Genomic DNA, 19,920 nt, shown 5'->3' with positions numbered 1-19,920 from the left:
TGGTAGTCTTAAACAAATCCACTTTGAAACAAAAGTCTACACCTCACACACATGGTTCTGGCCTTAAAGAAAAGAAGACACCTGTACCAGGTCAGATATAGAGTTGAAATGTATCACATTTTGAGTTTACGTCCCAATGTTACACTTTATTTATATACATCACAGAAGACTGCAGTATAACAAGATCAATTGACATAGAAACACCACATGATTATTTCAAAATGTATAATGTTGTTTAATTATGAAATGATGGGAAATATTAGTAATATTCCACCCATGAGGCCACTAGAGGGCGATTTGGTCATTTGACTGCAGGAAAGGGCTTCAACACCTTTGTATAGGCCTCCTAATAAAATATCATGAAACAAATTACAATCACTTAAAACACAGTGTGAAATGTATTATATTGCGTGGGTTTCTTATTACCTATCATACATATTGTCTGCCATAAAGGCCCAGTCTGTCTCTCCAAGACACTGTGAGTGTTTGGGAGGGAGGGGTGAGGATCACGTGAAATCCACGGAGATACCAAATTAAATCAGATGAAATGATGACGAGACCAAGGAGTATAAAACAGAACAACATGAACAGTCTCTGTGGGAGGATATCAGCTTGTCTATGAGCAGGAGGATCTCTCTGCATCTATCGGACCAGTCTGACAATGTCTCTTCTTCTGTGGTGGTCCCTATACTACCCTGTCTCTATTTCCCCTCTGACAGAAGCCACCTCTACCCAGCCAGCCTGCTCCCCGCAGGGGGCCTTTGAGCTACCTGGGTTCTCAGCCCAGGGTGACTTCCTGATGGGGGGGATCTTTCCCCTTCACTACCGGGTGGAGCTGCCTGGCACGGACTACACCCACCAGCCTCTGGCAGCACTGTGTCACGGGTGAGCTGAGTCACAGGGTCCTGGATGTGTGGCTCAAGTCCTACAGTTCTCTCTCTCTCCCTCACTCTTTCTTTTAGCTCACATAGAGAGAGAGAGAGAGAGAGAGAGAGAGAGAGAGACTGGGGGCCCGGATGTGTGGCTCAAGGACTACTGTAAACAAGAGTTTGAGGAGAATAGGTTCTGATTGCCAGGTCCCATTGAGGACCTTTGACCTCTACTGTGAACTCTTGTCTACTAGAATTTCATCTCCTCTCCTTTTCTGTGTTTTCCTCCTTAACACCGTGTCCTGTGGTGGGATTGTTGCCACGTTCATTGAGATCAAATTTCTCGGTCTAGTTGTGTTGTTCAGACCAGACTGACCATCAGTGGAAGTGGAACACATTCTCATTCTCTCTCTCTCTCTCTCTCTCTCTCTCTCTCTCTCTCTCTCTCTCTCTCTCTCTCTCAGGTTTGATCCGAGGGCTTTCCGCTGGGCTCAGACCATGAGGCTGGCAGTGGAGGAAATCAACCAGAGTGAGCAGCTGCTGCCCAACCACACGCTGGGCTACAAGATCTTTGACTCGTGTGCCACACCAGTCACAGCTCTGAGAGCAGTCTTGGCGGTGCTGAACGGACATAGTGAAGAACAGAGCCCTATGTGTTCTGGTGCCAGCCCGTTAATAGCCATGGTAGGGGAGTCTGGCTCCTCACAGTCCATTGTTTTGTCCAGAACTCTGCAGCCCTTCAGAATCCCCATGGTGAGTGATGATGTGTTTATTTTGCAGGGTTCAGATCAGGGTTGTAGTGCTGCCAGAGCTCACTGGAACCTTGCTCCGCCACTTCTCACAGTGGGGCCTGTTTACTACAGTTAAATCCAAGCTGAATCAATTTCTGCGAATTCACATAATTTTCTATTAGTACTCTACAGCACTGAATAGAGTAAAGTGACTGTTAGATCAAAAACACCACTTCATTTCTTATGAGATTTTAGGATGATAAGTGGTCACATTTCCTTTCTCATCCGGCCTAAACTCAACATTGTGCCACAGCGTTTGAAATATAGTCCAGGTACAGTGAGCCTATGCTGTCTGTCACCACCATTCGCTCACGAAACCATAGTTAGGCCCTACATCACTCAATAAGACATGAATGCATATTCCCATGACACTGGTTAAGATCAAATGATTGGATGGTTCACCGGTAAAATGAGAATAATTATCATTCACGATTGACAGATGGCCTATTTTAAAATTAGGTACGTCTAATTTGGTGTTTGACGGAATTAAAAACAGAACTATTTATTGAGACAATATGTGTGGGTGTGGCCAGACATTGCATTTGGAGGATGCCTTTTATGCGAATTCTAAAAAGCTGCGTCAGTCAGTACAGACTTTGATTGAGAAATAATAACATTATTGTTTTAGAGGTAGGCTCCAGTGCCTCAGAAAGTGGCACTACACCACTGGTGCAGATGAAAAGGCATTTATTGTTTTTAAGTTAAGATCCATTGTTGAACTATTAGAATACAATTCAGATTCTGTGGATCAGTATTCAAATTCAAAGATGTAGAATTATTTTAGTGTAAATAGCTAATCTACTATTCAAAGGGGAGGTTTGTCTGTGACTCTGAAAACACATTTAAAAGCGCTTATCAACAACTTGTGGCTAGAATTACATAGTTTGTTATCAATTGAATTAAGTATGGTGTCTTTTGTTTATGACTATTGTAAATACGATTAGCGCTCTCATAAATAACACATGATTTGTACATATGAATGTGTTTTATGTTTTGTAATAATGGTATTACAAACACACCTTGAAATGAACGTTTGATTAAAATAGGTGTTCTGTGTTCTTTCAGATCAGCTATTTCTCCACCTGCTCGTGCCTGAGTGACAGGAAAGAATACCCAACGTTCTTCAGAGTGGTTCCAAATGACGACTACCAGGTGAAGGCCATCGCCAGTCTGCTTCAGCGTTTCGGCTGGAAGTGGATCGGTGTGATCCGCGAGGACCACGACTACGGCCACTTCGCCCTGCAGGGCCTGAAGAGGGAGATCGAGAACACAGATGTCTGTCTGGCCTATGATGAGATGATCCCTAAAGACTACAGCAGAGAGAGGGTCCTGCAGATCCTGGAGGTGATGAGGCACTCCACAGCGCGGGTGGTGATAGTCTTCTCTGGGGAGGGAGAGTTATACCCTTTCCTCAAGGAGTTTGTCAAGCAGAACATCACTGGTACCCAGTGGGTGGCCAGTGAGGCCTGGGTCACTGCCAATGTGCTGGCAGAGACTTATCCATTCCTGGATGGGACTATTGGCTTCGCCATCCGCTCAGGGAAAGTCCCAGGGCTCCGGGACTACCTGCAGACGGTGAACCCCCACAGGTACCCCTTTAACCCCCTGGTGCAGCAGCTGTGGGAGGCTCTGTACGGCTGCTCTCCCTCTCCGTCCCCCTCCAGCACCCTGATGCCCCCCTGCTCAGGGCAGGAGACTCTTCTGGAGCAGCACTCAGCCTACATGAACACCTCCAGCCCCAGAGTGGCCTATAATGTGTACAAGGCTGTGTACGCCATCGCCCACTCACTGCACAACCTCCTCCACTGCCAGGCTGGGGCAGGACCCTTCCACAACCGCTCCTGTGCTCACAGCACCAACGTTCACCCCTGGCAGGTATGTGTCAATTACTTACTAAAATGGGGGGCAAGCGTATCATTATGTAAATAACTAAACAGATGAATGTTGAAAAGATTTTAGTGCATCAACAAATGTAATTAGATGTAGTTAAAGAATTAGACAATTATTTTCCTCTTATCATAGCTCCAGCAATATCTCCAGGACGTGTCCTTCAACGTATCTGGAGAAAATATGAACTTTGACCAGAAAGGGGATGCCATCCCGTCCTATGACCTCATCAACTGGCAGAGGGGGCCAAACGGAGGTCCCCGCTTTGTCACAGTAGGGCTGTATGATGGCTCAAAGGCCTCTGGGAAGGAGCTGGCAATCCAGGAAGAGAAGATCGTGTGGGCGGGGCATCAGAGCAAGGCAAGCTGCTCACACTGTGTATTTAACCACATCAGATGCCAACTGTTGACGTTGTGTAGAGAGTCCTGGATGTAAGTTCCTCTGCATGGTGAATGTAAACATATTATGATTGTTATTTTTAAACAGGTTGATGAGTTCCAATGCTTGATGTCCCATTCTTATTCTCTAACCATCCTACTAGAACTGTCAGTGAGATTTCTCCAATTATCTCATATTGAGTGACCTCTAGTGGCTGGAATAATATGAGTATTCAGGTAGCATTAAATAGTCTGAAGGTATTGATCTTTGATTTGTTCAGCTGGTGGTCTCCGTGTGCAGTGCCAGCTGTGCTCCAGGATCCAGGAAGGCTGTCCGTCGTGGGGAACCTCTGTGCTGCTTTGACTGTGTACCATGTGACAGCGGCAAGATTAGTAATCAGACAGGTGAGGACTCTGATTTACCCTAATCAATATAGTGATTTACCTGTAGATTAGTAATCAGACAGGTGAGGACTCTGATTTATGTTAATCAATATAGTGACTTACCTGTAGATTAGTAATCAGACAGGTGAGGACTCTGCTTCATGCTAATCAATATAATGACTTACCTGCAGATTATTAATCAGACAGGTGAGGATTTATACACCCTAATCAATATAATAACTTACCTGCAGATTATTAATCAGACAGGTGAGGATTTATACACCCTAATCAATATAATAACTTACCTGCAGATTATTAATCAGACAGGTGAGGATTTATACACCCTAATCAATATAATAACTTACCTGCAGATTATTAATCAGACAGGTGAGGATTTATACACCCTAATCAATATAATAACTTACCTGTAGATTATTAATCAGACATTCGAGGACTCTGATTTATGTTAATCAATAGAACAACTTCCTTTTGGTAGATTTGATATAGTCTCTCTAGATGCAGTTGAGTGCACTATGTACATCCTGTCCGTTTGTTGTGTTAGAAAGGGCCAGCAGCACGTCCTCCTCCAGTCGTCTTATTCCTGTAGCCTCCTTTAACCCTAAAAGGTATTTTTTGTTTAATAGTACCAACGGGTAATGGCCCAATTTACCTCAAATTGGTAATGATTGCAAAGAGACACTGTCTGTCAAGCAGTAACACTTTTTATTTTATTAACCATTTAGTAACACAAGAAAATGGTTTAAATTCCCCAAAAAATTTTACATTTAAAAAAAAAAAAAAAAGTTGTATTTTTCATGTTTTTTGATTTGCTTTGAGTTATTATGATCCCCATTAGCCGACGCCATTGGCGACAATTAGCCTTACTCGGGGTTCGACAAATTAACAACAAATACATTACAGACAAAAGACGTTACAATTTACAAACATTTACATACATGCAGTGTATGTGTTGATAAATGTGATACATTTCATCCACTTGTTATGAAGATTTGTTTGTTATTCATTCAAAGTGTTCTGTAATATTCAGAGGCTGAGAAATTGGCAATTGAACTAATCTGTCATACTGGTGCGACTTAAGATGGCCACCGATATGGGCAATATAGGCGATAAAGCACCGGTGGCATCAGACTTTTAGCTCGAACTTTGGAACGCTATGGGCTATCAACTCAGATCCAATTGCATCTAAAAAAATGGGACTCTGGACTTGGTATAGATACACTGACTGGAAACTAAACATGTATTTATAGTGCCTCCCTAGGGGCCAAATCTGGGGTGGCTCCATATCTATATATTTAAGGATACATTCATCTACCTCTCTGTGCCAAACTTTTGAGTTCACATTTTCATTTGAACCATTATGCACATCTAGTATACAAAGACATTTCAGAAGGATAAAAAATTAAAGAGTTTGATATTATAACAATTTACCCTTGTTGTTACTTTAAGGGTTAACCTATGTACACCAGTCCCATTTCTGCCACCAAATGTCACTTACCTGTAGAATATCGCATGACTGCCTCACACACACAAAATTCCTAAGCTCTTTCTCTCTGTTTTTCTGTGTAGATTCTATAGACTGCCATGAATGTCCCGAGGACTACTGGTCAAACGCTGATGGAACAATGTGCATCCCCAAAGTGGTGGAGTTCCTTTCCCATGATGCAATGGGGATAGCCCTGACAGTGATCGCTGTAGTGGGCGCCTGTCTGACCGTATCCATCCTGGCAGTCTTCCTCCATCACAGGACAACTCCCATCGTCCGCATCAACAACTCTGAGCTGAGTTTCTTTATCCTTCTCTCCCTGACTCTGTGCTTCCTGTGTGCGCTGATGTTCATCGGGGAGCCCACCTCCTGGTCTTGCATGCTGCGCCACACCGCCTTCAGCATCACCTTCTCCCTCTGCATCTCCTGCATCCTGGGCAAGACTCTGGTGGTCCTGGCAGCCTTCACTGCCGCCAGGCCTGGGAACAACATTATGAAGTGGCTGGGGCCCAAACAGCAGAGGGTCATCATATTCTCCTGCACCCTGGTGCAGGTGCTGATCTGTGCTGCCTGGCTCATAGCTTCCCCTCCCTACCCCTCCAAAAATATCCAGGACCAACGCTCTAAGATCATTCTGGAGTGCAGTGTGGGCTCCCAACTGGCCTTCTGGTGCGTTCTGGGATACATCGGCCTCTTGGCCTGTCTGTGCTTCATCCTGGCTTTTCTGGCCCGGAAACTGCCAGGCAACTTTAATGAGGCCAAATTCATCACCTTCAGCATGCTGATCTTCTGTGCCGTGTGGATCTCCTTCATCCCTGCCTACGTCAGCTCTCCTGGGAAGTACACAGTAGCTGTAGAGATCTTTGCCATCCTGGCCTCCAGCTTTGGGCTGCTGTTCTGTCTGTTTGCTCCAAAGTGTTACATCATCCTTCTGAAGCCAGAGAAGAACACTAAACAACATATCATGGGGAAGAAATAAAATGCATGGATTAATGAAGACACATTTATTTGTCATAGTTCTCAGTTTACTTTTGACCTACTCTAAACCCAGAAATTAAATAGATGTTTATACTGTCTTTGGGACATGTGGCAAGCTAGAAATTGTACTTTTTTAGTTGAATTACTGTACCATTTTCCTGATCAAAGATATAGCTCCTTCAATTCAGCCTGTGAAACATAAAAAACTTTTTTGTACACTTTTTTTCTCCCCAATTTCATGGAATCCAATTGTTAGTTATATTCTTGTCCCATCGCTGCAACTCCCGTACGGACTCAGGAGAGGCGAAGGTCTTAAGCCGTGCGTCCTCAGAAACACAACCCAGCCAAGCCGCACTGCCCACTTAACCCGGAAGCCAGCCATACCAATGTGTCAGAGGAAACACTGTACACTTGGCAAACATGTATGCGCACGCCCTGCCACAGGAGTTGCTAGAGCGCGATTGGCCAAGGAAATATTGGCCTGCCATTCCCTCTCCTAACCCGGGCGACGCTGGGCCAGCTGTGCGCCACCTCATAGGTCTACCAGTCATGGCCAGCTGTGACACAGTCTAGGATCGAACCCGGGTCTGTAGTGATGCCTCAAGCACTGCGAAGTAGTGCCTTTGACTGCAGCGCCACTCTGGAGGCCTCTGCAAATAGATTCAAACAAACAATTGGTCCCCAAAGACACACGTCACTCCGTTGAATTTCAAAATCCCGATGTGACCCTCTTGCCAAAAAGTTTGCCTACCCCTGATCTAGAGAGAGGTTTAGTTATGTTACGTTTTTGTTTGAACAATTATTGTTTCATTATTATTAGACAGTAGTTTTAAAGATATATTCTTTTTTTATTGTTTTAACTTAGCAATTTTACTGTGTTATCTTCCTTTTTTCATGTTATTCTGGTTACTAAGCATTGCTTTTTGTCAATTTTTTGTCCTTTGAAAACAAAATGGTGCATCTCAAGAGATTTCATCCTGAAAACTGTCAAAAAAATAAAGAATTAAACGCTACAGCATTTGAATTGTGCTACCAGAGGTTTTACACACTATAATGCTAATGCTATGTGGTACAGTGGCTTGTGTAAGCATTCATCCCCTTGGCATTTTTCCTGTTTTGTTGCCTTACAACCTGGAATTAAAATGGATTGTGGCAGGGTTTGTTTAATTTGATTTACACAACATGCCGACCCCTTTGAAGATGCAAAATATTTTTTTATTGTGAAACAAACAAGAAATATTACAAAAAAACACAACACTTGAGCGTGCATAACTATTCACCCCCCCCCCAAAGTCAATACTTTGTAGAGCCACTGCAATAAAAACGTGGCACATCTAGGCACTGGGATATTTGCCCATTCTTCAAGGCAAACTGATCCAGCCCCTTCAAGTTGGATGGGTTCCACTGGTGTCCAGCAATCTTTAAGTCATACCACAGATTCTCAATTGGATTGAGGTCTGGGCTTTGACTAGGCCATTCCAAGACATTTAAATGTTTCCCCTTAAACCACACAAGTGTTGCTTTAGCAGTATGCTTAGGGTTATTGTCCTGCTGGAAGGTGAACCTCCGTCCCAGTCTCAAATCTCTGGAAGACTGAAACAGGAATTTTGCTGTATTTAGCGCCATCCACCATTCCTTCAATTCTGACCAGTTTCCCAGTCCCTACCGATGACAAACATCCCCACAGCATGATGATGCCACCACCATGCTTCACTGTGGGGATGGTGTTGTCGCGGTGATGGGAGGGGCTGGGTTTGCGCAAGACATAGCGACTTCCTTGATGGCCAAAAAGCTCAATTTTAGTCTCATCTGACCAGAGTACCTTCTTCCATATGTTCGTTGAGTCTCCCACATGCCTTTTGGCAGACACCAAAGGTGTTTCCTTATTTTTCTCTTTAATTAATGATCGGACCCTTTTTTTCAATTTTCACCTAAAATGACACCCCCAAATCTAATTGCCTGTAGTTCAGGTCCTGAAGCAAGGATATGCATATTCTTGGTACCATTTGAACGGAAACACTTTGGAGTTTTTGGAAATGTGAAAGAAATGTGGGAGAATATAACACAATATATCTGGTAAAAGATAATACAAAGAAAAAAACAATCGTTCGTTTGTATATATTTGGTACAATCATCTTTGAAATGCAAGAGAAAGGCCATCATTTTTTATTCCAGCCCAGGTGCAATTCAAATTTTGGCCACTAGATGGCAACAGTGCATGTGCAAAGTTTTAGACTGATCCAATGAACCGTTCAAAATGTTGTATTAAGACTGCCCAAATGTGCCTAATTTGTTTATTAATTACTTTTCATGTTCAAAATTGTGCACTCTCCTCAAACAATAGCATGGTAGTATTTCACTGTAATGGCTACAGTAAATTGGACAGTGCAGTTAGATTAACAAGAATTTAAGCTTTCTGCCAATATCAGATATGTCTATGTACTGGAAAATGTTCTTGTTACTTACAACCTCATGCTAATCGCATAAGCCTACGTTAGCTCAACCGTCCCACAGGAGACCCACCAATCCTGAAGAAGTTTTAAGAAATGGCTTTTTCCTGGCCATTCTTCCGTAAAGCCCCACCTGCCTTCCGTAAAGCCCAGCTCTGTGGAGTGTACGGCTTAAAGTGGTCCTATGGACAGATACTCCAATCTCCGCTGAAGAGCATTGACCTGTTTGGAGAGCTCTTTGGTCTTCATAGTGTCACTTGCTTGGTGGTGCCCTTTGCTTAGCGGTGTTGCAGACTCTGGGGCCTTTCAGAACAGGTGTATATATACTGAGATCATGTGACAGATCATGTGACACTTAGATTGCACACAGGTGGACTTTATTGAACTAATTATGTGACTTATAAAGATAATTGATTGCACCAGATCTTATTTAGGGGCTTCAAAGCAAAGGGGGTGAAAACATATGCACCCACTTTTCAGTTTTTAATTTAAATTAATATCACTTCACCAATTTTGACTATTTTGTGTATGTCCATTACATGAAATCTAAATAAAAATCCATTTAAATTACAGGTTGTAATGCCACAAAATAGGATAAATGCCAAGGGGATGAATACTTTTGCAAGGCACTGTTGCTTGGTAAACAAACTGTAATCATACCCTCGTCCCCAGCCTAGACACCCTTTTATAGTACAGTATACATTTGTAATGATGTGATGATGTCATATGCCTTCTAAACAGATGTCCAATCCAGGGCTTGTCTTGTCAGTGATGAGATGCAGAGAGACGACAGGTCATATATATAACTGCTCTCCTGCCCTCTCTCTGACTGTTAGAGGGGATAGGTGTGAGTGAGGATGTCTCTGCTGTTCTTGTGGTCTCTATCTTCCTCCCTCACACTCAGCCCATCCTCCACCTTAGCCACAGACTCAGAGTGTGTTCTGCTGAGTGGCTTTGATCCTGGGTTTGTGGCTGATGGTGACTTTGTCATTGGGGGTATTTTCCCCCTGCACTACAACCAGGAGATGCCAGACGTCAACTACACCTACCAACCAACAGCCGTCAGGTGCAATGGGTGAGTTTTCAGTGTTAACCAGTAATACTCTATTTGATCTGTAACCTCTTTCCTTCATGTAGTTTCCAGTTCTATTTGGCTCCTTTTATCGTCACTTTCTCCTCTGTTTTTTTCCTCCCCTCCCCTCCTCCTCCTCCTCATCATTCCTTCCTCCTCTCTCGCTCTCTCTCCTTATCCTTCCTCTACTCCTCATCTTTCTCTCCTCATTCTTCCTCCCCCTCCTCATCTCTCTCTCTCTCTCTCTCTTTCTCTGTGTATTCAGGTTTGATCCGAGGGCTTTCCGCTGGGCTCAGACCATGAGGCTGGCGGTGGAGGAGATCAACCAGAGTGAGCAGCTGCTGCCCAACCACATGCTTGGCTACAAGATCTTTGACTCATGTGCCTATCCTCTGACAGGGCAGAGGGCTGCTCTGGCAATGTTGAATGGACTGGGCCAGGCTCACACTCACGTGTGTTCTGGTGCCTCTCCTCTCCTGGCTGTTATCGGAGAATCTGGTTCTGCTCAGTCTATTGTCGTATCCAGAATCCTGCAGCCCTTTAAAATACCCATGGTAGGGCTCCACTGAGAGTATTTACCTTTGAATTATTTCACTTATTGATCAACTGCACTCATGATACTTTCTGGACAACCTTTCTGGTTGTCTGTGTTTAAATATGTATATGAAGAGGTCATTTCCAAAAACGCTATATACACTGATTTGTGTTTTTGTTAATCAGAAGTGATTGCTTGTGGGTACATTCATGTGTGTGTAACATATTACTGTTCTCAGATTTTTTTATTGAAAGATTTTAGAAAATGTGTTTATTTGAAAAACACTATATAGCCATTGTTTAGCTGCAATGGAATGTAAATCAAATCAAATCAAATTTTATTTGTCACATACACATGGTTAGCAGATGTTAATGCGAGTGTAGCGAAATGTACATATCCTGTCTATTTTACTGTGATATGTGATTGTCTCACTGAGCTATAGATAAATGCACTTACTGTAAGTCACTCTGGATAAGAGCATCTGCTATATGACTAAATTGTAAAATGTAAATGTTTTACTTACAGATCTCATATTACTGTATTTAATTATTATGATTATGATTATATATATTACTTGTGTAAAACCTAGCAGTCCTACTTATTTCTCTGAAAATGAGGCAGATGTATATCATTTAGCAAAAAAACATGATTATTTGTCTCTCTGAAATGAAACCATCAAGTGATAGATTTAAACAAATACATGTATCATTAAACAACCCCATGCCATGATTAGATAGTGAAAAAACACAGCAATCTCTTTAACCATTTCAGCAATAAAAGCTCATTAGCAATAAAAGCTAATTTACCAACATTTCTGAAAATGTATACATAGCGTTTTGGAAAGAAACTCTTCAAATGAGTGTTCTTGTGTCTGTGTTGTAGAAAGAATGAGTGTTTTACGAACAACGTCTTTCCTCAGATCAGCTACTTCTCGTCGTGCGCATGCCTCGGTGACAGGAGGAAGTACCCCACCTTCTTCAGAGTAATCCCCAACGATGACTACCAGGTGAAGGCCTGCAATTAAATTTAAAAAAGGATTAGGCAATGATCTCATGAATCTCAGGATTCTTCAGGAAGTATTTCTGAAGTGGATCTCCTTGCAGTCAACTTAAATGGAGTGAAGCAGAGTATGTTCACTTCCTGGTCTGTTACAACATAGTTTCTGTCTAATCTTCCCTTTCTTCTATCCCAGGTGAAGGCTATGGCTCAGCTGCTGGTACGGTATGACTGGCGCTGGGTGGGGGTGGTGCGTGGGGACCATGAATATGGGCACTTTGCCCTACAAGGGCTGCTGAGGGAGCTAAAGGGGACGGGGGTGTGTGTGGCCTACCAGGAGATGATCCCTCTGCTCTACAATCAGCAAAGGGCCCTGGAGATCATAGAGGTATGAAGAGAGGGAGAGAGACTGTTTTGTTCCTGACGCAAATGTGTCTTGCATATTTAAAAAAAAATAAACAAGTACTATAAAAAATTAAAAGTTATAACTCTCCCTGTCTTCTCTCTCTCCCCACCCTGTCTCCTTCTCTCTCCTTCCTCTCTCCTCTTCTGCCTCCATCTCTCCCACCTTTACCCTCCATTATTTTCTCATCTCTCCCCTCTCGCTCTCTTCTCTCTAGGTCATGCGTAGCTCCACAGCGCGGGTAGTGGTGGTGTTCTCTGCCGAGGGGGAAATGACCCCTTTCCTGAAGGACTACATGGCACAGAACATCACAGGGATCCAGTGGGTGGCCAGCGAGGCCTGGGTCACTGCCTCTCTCTTCACCACCAGCGAGTACTTCCCCTACCTGGGGGGCACCATCGGCTTTGGGATCAGGCAGGGACAAATCCCAGGGCTCCGGGACTACCTGCAGACGGTGAACCCCCGCAGGTACCCCTCTAACCCCCTGGTGCAGCAGCTGTGGGAGGCTCTGTACGGCTGCTCTCCCTCTCCGTCCCCCTCCAGCACCCTGATCCCCCCCTGCTCAGGGCAGGAGACTCTTCTGGAGCAGCACTCAGCCTACATGAACACCTCCAGCCCCAGAGTGGCCTATAATGTGTACAAGGCTGTGTACGCCATCGCCCACTCACTGCACAACCTCCTCCACTGCCAGGCTGGGGCAGGACCCTTCCACAACCGCTCCTGTGCTCACAGCACCAACGTTCACCCCTGGCAGGTATAGGTATTGGAACTATCTGGACCGTTAAAATAATAAATAATAAAATAATTCAACAGATCATCTGCTGTACCTGTTCAATATCTTCAATGTCTTCTCTAGCACATCCATATGCTAATTGACAGCTATAGGGCTTCATACCACTCTGCAAAAAATATCACATAATATATTTTTTCCTGATTTTACAATGTTTCTTCGAAGCTGCAGCACTATCTACAAGAACTTGCCTTTTACATTTCTGGGGAGGAGGTGAACTTTGACCTGAAAGGGGATTCCATCCCGTACTATGACATCATCAACTGGCAGAGGGGCTCGGGTGGGAACATGGAGTTCATCAACGTCGGTCTGTTCGACGGAGCAAAGGCCTCCGGGAAGGAGTTGGTGATCCAGGAAGAGAAGATCGTGTGGGCGGGGCATCAGAGCAAGGCAAGCTGCTCACACTGTGTATTTAACCACATCAGATGCCAACTATTGACGTTCTGTAGGGTGAGGTGGAGGTAAGTAGGTGGAATGGGATAGGTTGGGATTTGATGAAATACTGTGATTCCAATGTAAGATGCATGTTGGTCTTGCAATGTCTCCCTGTCACATAGTGTCAAGTTAAAAATAATAGTAATGAAGACAATACATTTTATGCTAAATGTATACAACTGGTTCACAGTGAACCAGCTTAATCAGTGTTCTCTCTGTGGTGTTCAGCTGGTGGTCTCCGTGTGCAGTGCCAGCTGTGCTCCAGGATCCAGGAAGGCTGTCCGTCGTGGGGAACCTCTGTGCTGCTTTGACTGTGTACCATGTGACAGCGGCAAGATTAGTAATCAGACAGGTGAGGACTCTGATTTACCCTAATCAATATAATGACTTACCTGTAGATTAGTAATCAGAGAGGTGAGGACTCTGATTTACCCTAATCAATATAATGACTTACCTGTAGATTAGTAATCAGAGAGGTGAGGACTCTGATTTACCCTAATCAATATAATGATTTACCTGTAGATTAGTAATCAGACAGGTGAGGACTCTGATTTACCCTAATCAATATAATAACTTACCTGTAGATTAGTAATCAGACAGGTGAGGACTCTGATTTACCCTAATCAATATAATGACTTACCTGTAGATTAGTAATCAGACAGGTGAGGACTCTGATTTACGTTAATCAATATAATGACTTACCTGTAGATTAGTAATCAGACAGGTGAGGACTCTGATTTATGTTAATCAATATAATGACTTACCTATAGATTAGTAATCAGACAGGTGAGGACTGATTTATGTTAATCAATAGAACAACTTCTTTTTGGAAGATTTTATATGGTCTCTCTAGATCCAGTTGAGTGCATTAAAAAAATATATATATTTAACCTTTTTTTAACTAGGCAAGTCGGTTAAGAATAAATTCTTATTTACAATTACAGCCTAGGAACGGTGGGTTAACTGTCTTGATCAGGGGCCGAATGACAGATTTGTACCTTGTCAGTTTGGGGATTCGATCTAGCAACTATGCACATCCTGTCCGTGTGTTGTGTTGATGCTGGCAGAAAGGGCCTGATGTTGTCCAGCAGCATGTCCTCCTCCAGTCGTCTTATTCCTGTAGCCTAAAAGTTACTTTTTGTTTAATAGTGCCAACGGGTAATGGCCCAATTTACCCCAAATTGGTAATGATTTCAAAGAGACACTGTCTGTCAAGCAGTAACACTTTTTATTTGATTATCCCTTAGAAACACAAGAACATTGTTTAAATTCTCCAAAATAAGCATATATGTAAAACATTCCACACGTTAATCGCCACACAACAGATTTTTGTTTTTATCAGACTTTTGGATCAATTTCATCCATAGGCACCAGTGTGTGTTGATAAATGTGATACATTTCATTCACTTGTTATGAACTTGATTTGTTATTCAATCAAACTGTTCTGTAATACTCAGAGGCTGAGACAATGGCGGTTGAGCTAAACTGATACCGGTACGACCAAAAATGGCCGATAATGGCTCTAACATTTGACTTTTCGCTCTAACATTTTAAATGCTATGGGCCTATCAACTCAGTTCCAATTGCATATGAAATATCGACTCTGGACTTTGTATAGAGATATTGACTGGAAGCTAAATAAGAAGTTACATTTGAGTTATTCTTTAGTTCTAGTGGCTGCCACACACCCCTCGCCCAAGGTCCAAATCTAGAGTGGCTCCATATCTGCAATGCATTTGGAAAGTATTCAGGTCCCTTCCCTTGTTTCACATTTTGTTATGTTACAGCCTTATACTAAAATGGATTAAATATAAAATGTTTCCACATCAATGTACACACAATACCGCATAATGACAAATTAAAACAGAAATACCTTATTTACATAAGTATTCAGACCCTGTGCTATGAGACTCGAAATTTAGCTCAGGTGCATCATGTTTCCATTCATCATCCTTGAGATGTTTATACAACTTGACTGGAGTCCCCCTGTGGTAAATTCAATTGATTGGACATGATTTCGAAAGGCACACACCTGTCTATATAAGGTCCCACTGTTGACAGTGCACTTCAGAGCAAAATACTAGCCATGAGTTCGAAGGAATTGCCCGTAGAGCTCCGAGATAGGATCGTGTCGAGGTACAGATCTGTGGAAGGGTACCACAATATTTTTGGTCCGCAAGAACACAGTGGTCTCCATAATTCTTAAATGGAAGAAGTTCGAAACCAGCAACAATCTTCCTAGAGCTGGCCGCTCGGCCAAACTGAGCAATTGGGGAAGAAGGGCCTTGGTCAGGGTGGTGAACAAGAACCCGATGGTCTCTCTGACAGAGCTCCAGAGTTCCTCTGTGGAGATTGGAGAACCTTCCAGAAGGACAACCATCTCTCCAGCAATCCACCAATCAGACCTTTATGAGGCCAGACTGAAGCCACTCCTCATTAAAAGGATATTCTCAGGACCTCAGACAGGGATGAAGGTTCACCTTCCAACAGGACAACGACCCTAAGCACACAGCCAAGTCAGGTAGTGGCTTCGGCGCAAGTCTCTGAATGTCCTTGAGTGGCCCAGCCAGAGCCCGGACTTGAACGCCATCGAACATCTCTAGAGAGACCTGAAAATAGCTGTGCAGCTACGCTCCCCATCCAACCTGACAGAGCTTGTGATGATCTGCAGAGAAGAATTGGAGAAACTCCCCAAAAACAGGTGTGCCAAGGTTGTAGTGCCATACCCCCAAAAAATTGAAGCTGTAATCCCTGCCAAAGGTGCTTCAACAAAGTACTGAGTAAAGGGAATAGTGAATACTTATGTAAATGTGATTCTTGCATTTTTTTTTATTAATACACTTGCAAAACTGTCAAATCTGTTTTTGCTTTCTCATTATAGGGTATTGTGTATAGATTAATGAGTGGGAAAAAAACAATTTAATACATTTTAGTACAAGGCTGTAATGTAACAAAATGTGAAAAAAGTCAAGGGATCTGAATACATTCCGAATACACTGTATATCTTTTCAGGGTACATACATCTACTTCTCTGTGCCAAATGCTCTGTCACAAAGTTGAAAATTGAGTCAACATTTTCAGCTTAGCCACTGTGCACCAATAGTATACAAAATATAATATTTTTCATTTCCCTGTATTAACGTTTCTCTGTATAAAAAAAAAGAGTTTTGAAATTATGACAATTTACTCTTGTTGGTGTTTAAGACTTATGGTCTGTACACCAGTTCCACATCTGCTACCAAATGTCACTTACCTGTAGGATATCGCCTGACTCCATCACATACCCATCAATGATAAATTAATATTCTCTTTCTCTCTGTTTTTCTGTATAGATTCTATAGACTGCACAGAATGTCCCGAGGACTACTGGTCAAACGCTGATGGAACAATGTGCATCCCCAAAGTGGTGGAGTTCCTTTCCCATGATGCAATGGGGATAGCCCTGACAGTGATCGCTGTAGTGGGCGCCTGTCTGACCGTGTCCATCCTGGCAGTCTTCCTCCATCACAGGACCACTCCCATCGTCCGCGTCAACAACTCTGAGCTGAGTTTCTTTATCCTTCTCTCCCTGACTCTGTGCTTCCTGTGTGCGCTGATGTTCATCGGGGAGCCCACCTCCTGGTCCTGCATGCTGCGCCACACCGCCTTCAGCATCACCTTCTCCCTCTGCATCTCCTGCATCCTGAGCAAGACTCTGGTGGTCTTGGCAGCCTTCACTGCCGCCAGGCCTGGGAACAACATTATGAAGTGGCTGGGGCCCAAACAGCAGAGGGTCATCATATTCTCCTGCACCCTGGTTCAGGTGCTGATCTGTGCTGCCTGGCTCATGGCTGCCCCTCCCTACCCCTCCAAAAATATCCAGGACCAACGCTCTAAGATCATTCTGGAGTGCAGTGTGGGCTCCCAACTGGCCTTCTGGTGCGTTCTGGGATACATCGGCCTCTTGGCCTGTCTGTGCTTCATCCTAGCTTTTCTGGCCCGGAAACTGCCAGGCAACTTTAATGAGGCCAAGTTCATCACCTTCAGCATGTTGATCTTCTGTGCCGTGTGGATCTCCTTCATCCCTGCCTACGTCAGCTCTCCTGGGAAGTACACAGTAGCTGTAGAGATCTTTGCCATCCTGGCCTCCAGCTATGGGCTGCTGTTCTGTCTGTTTGCTCCAAAATGTTACATCATCCTCCTGAAGCCAGAGAAGAACACTAAACAACATCTCATGGGGAATAAAAAGTAATTAATGAGTAATACAAAATGTATTTTTCCTTATGTGCTTTTGTTACTTAAAATGTACAGTTTATCATATATGGGCTACAATCTGCACTGAGTATACAAAACATTAACAACACCTGATCTTTCCATGACATAGACAAACCATCTGAATCCAGGTAAAATCTAAGATCCCGTATTGATGTCACCTGATACATCTACTTCAATCATTGTAGATGAAGGAGAGCAGACGGGTTAAAGAATGATTTTTAAGCCTTGAGACATGGATTGTGTATGAAAGATTAGTGGAATCTGTGTGGGTTGCAGGACCGGTAGGATGACTGACAGTGAAGGTGAACAGGTGGTCCTGGGTCAGGTGACAGAGGAATGGATGAGACTGAGGCAGGAATTCCTTTAACCATAAAGTGGTATATTTACTAGTCTGTGCTTCATAACAAAGGAAACAGAATAACATGTATCCAATCAAATTCATATATCACAAAGATCCAATCATAACAATCATTCATTCGTAACATAATTAGGTAATTCATTTCAATAAGAAATCAACAGAAATCATCCTTGAGTCATTTAAGCTCATAACTATTCATCATAATCATGAGAAGACTAATACAAATAATTCAATCAGTGTTCGGTTATTCAATCTATCAACCCCATCAGTTTGATATCAGAATTGATCAGTTCAGCAAACAATGACGTTTCATATTTCACCCTTTCAAGTTTGTCTTCATATGTACATGTAATTTCATGACATATTAACCATATATCGATGGCATAATTGGCCTGTGATGATCTGCAGGGCCCTAATCATTGACCATTTACATTACACAATAGGCTTGAAGCGTGCGCTCCAAGCGGTAATAACTATAATCAATAATTGATTATTTTTTGCCCGCTCTTCCAATGGCAACAGATAGTTCAGATGAAAAGGTAACAGATTCGATGGATTTAGGTGGATTCATGGACGCACATAAGTTCTGGATTAGAAAGCAGAAGAGAAAGCAGCGAGATCGGGCAATGGCGATTTCCTACTTTCAATTATTTTTATGACCTGTCTGACATTTCCACCTGACCTAATAATAGGGCCCCTGGCCCAGCTGAGTAAGTGGCCGTGAATTAAAGGATTCTTCCACCAACTCCATGGGCCTTTTCTACAGCGTGTGTGTGTCATTCAGAGGGTGAATGGGCAAGACAAAAGATTTAAGTGCCTTTGAAAGGGGTATGGTAGTAGGTGCTAGGTTTGTGTCAAGAACTGCAAAGCTGCTGTTTTTTCACACTCAACTGTTTCCCGTGTGTATCAAGAATGGTCCACCACCCAAAGGGCATCCAACCAACTTGACACATCTGTGAGAAGCATTGGAGTCAACATGGGCCAGCATCCCTGTGGAACTCTTTCGATACCTTGTAGAGTCCATGCCCTGATCAATTGAGGCTGTTCTGAAGGGAAGCTGAGGGGGGCAACTCAATATCAGGAATTTGTTCCTAGTGTTTAGTAAACTCTGTGTATCTCGCACTATATTGAAAATGTTGTTTAACAATGTGTATCTTCCACCTCTGCAACCTTTGAGTAGAAACTTGATGCTTGCAAATAAGGAGTTACAAAAAAAATAAAATGTATATTTATTCATCTGGATTTATTGTTGTTACTCTAATTAATTGATGCACTTGGGATACAAAAATATCAAAACCTCATCAAAAATATAAAAAATTAGGGCACAGAGTATTCACATTCTATTAATGGATTTTATTTATTTTTTACTTTGGGGGAAATACTGTATAGAGCCAGCAGGCCAAGAGTACTAGATTGTAAGAGAAGTACTGTTTAGAGCCAGCAGGCCAAGAGGACTAGACTGCAAGTGCCAAGAGGACTATTAGGCCTGGAGTTACCACATCAACCCTTTCTTAGTGTTCCTCTCTGGTCTCAGCCTGGTGTTACCACATCAACCCTTTCTTAGTGTTCCTCTCTGGTCTCAGCCTGGTGTTACCACATCAACCCTTTCTTAGTGTTCCTCTCTGGTCTCAGCCTGGTGTTACCACATCAACCCTTTCTTAGTGTTCCTCTCTGGTCTCAGCCTGGTGTTACCACATCAACCCTTTCTAGTGTTCCTCTCTGGTCTCAGCCTGGTGTTACCACATCAACCCTTTCTAGTGTTCCTCTCTGGTCTCAGCCTGGTGTTACCACATCAACCCTTTCTTGGTGTTCCTCTCTGGTCTCAGCCTGGTGTTAC

The 19,920-nt window shown here is 43.1% G+C and overlaps 2 protein-coding genes across 2 annotated transcripts; both read left to right on the top strand.

Annotated features, from left to right (window-relative positions):
• Positions 1-661: 661 nt before the first annotated feature.
• On the top strand, positions 662-6,795 carry LOC112265727 (extracellular calcium-sensing receptor-like). Its single transcript, XM_024443287.1, has 7 exons — positions 662-885; positions 1,334-1,622; positions 2,726-3,249; positions 3,325-3,535; positions 3,683-3,883; positions 4,206-4,329; positions 5,896-6,795. The coding sequence occupies exons 1-7, from the start codon at positions 662-664 to the stop codon at positions 6,789-6,791; spliced, it is 2,469 nt and encodes an 822-aa protein (XP_024299055.1). The 3' UTR covers positions 6,792-6,795.
• A 3,302-nt stretch (positions 6,796-10,097) lies between these two features.
• Positions 10,098-17,891, top strand: LOC112265728 (extracellular calcium-sensing receptor-like). The gene is made up of 9 exons (XM_042296452.1): positions 10,098-10,315; positions 10,578-10,866; positions 11,767-11,853; positions 12,040-12,231; positions 12,464-12,714; positions 12,790-13,000; positions 13,202-13,402; positions 13,700-13,823; positions 16,804-17,891. The coding sequence occupies exons 1-9, from the start codon at positions 10,098-10,100 to the stop codon at positions 17,700-17,702; spliced, it is 2,472 nt and encodes an 823-aa protein (XP_042152386.1). The 3' UTR covers positions 17,703-17,891.
• The last annotated feature ends 2,029 nt before the right edge of the window (positions 17,892-19,920 follow it).

Source organism: Oncorhynchus tshawytscha, linkage group LG13 (genome assembly GCF_018296145.1).
Source record: "Oncorhynchus tshawytscha isolate Ot180627B linkage group LG13, Otsh_v2.0, whole genome shotgun sequence".
Classification (NCBI taxonomy): domain Eukaryota; kingdom Metazoa; phylum Chordata; class Actinopteri; order Salmoniformes; family Salmonidae; genus Oncorhynchus; species Oncorhynchus tshawytscha.
Note: the sequence above shows the minus strand (reverse complement) of the source record. Positions and strands in the feature narration are given on the sequence as shown.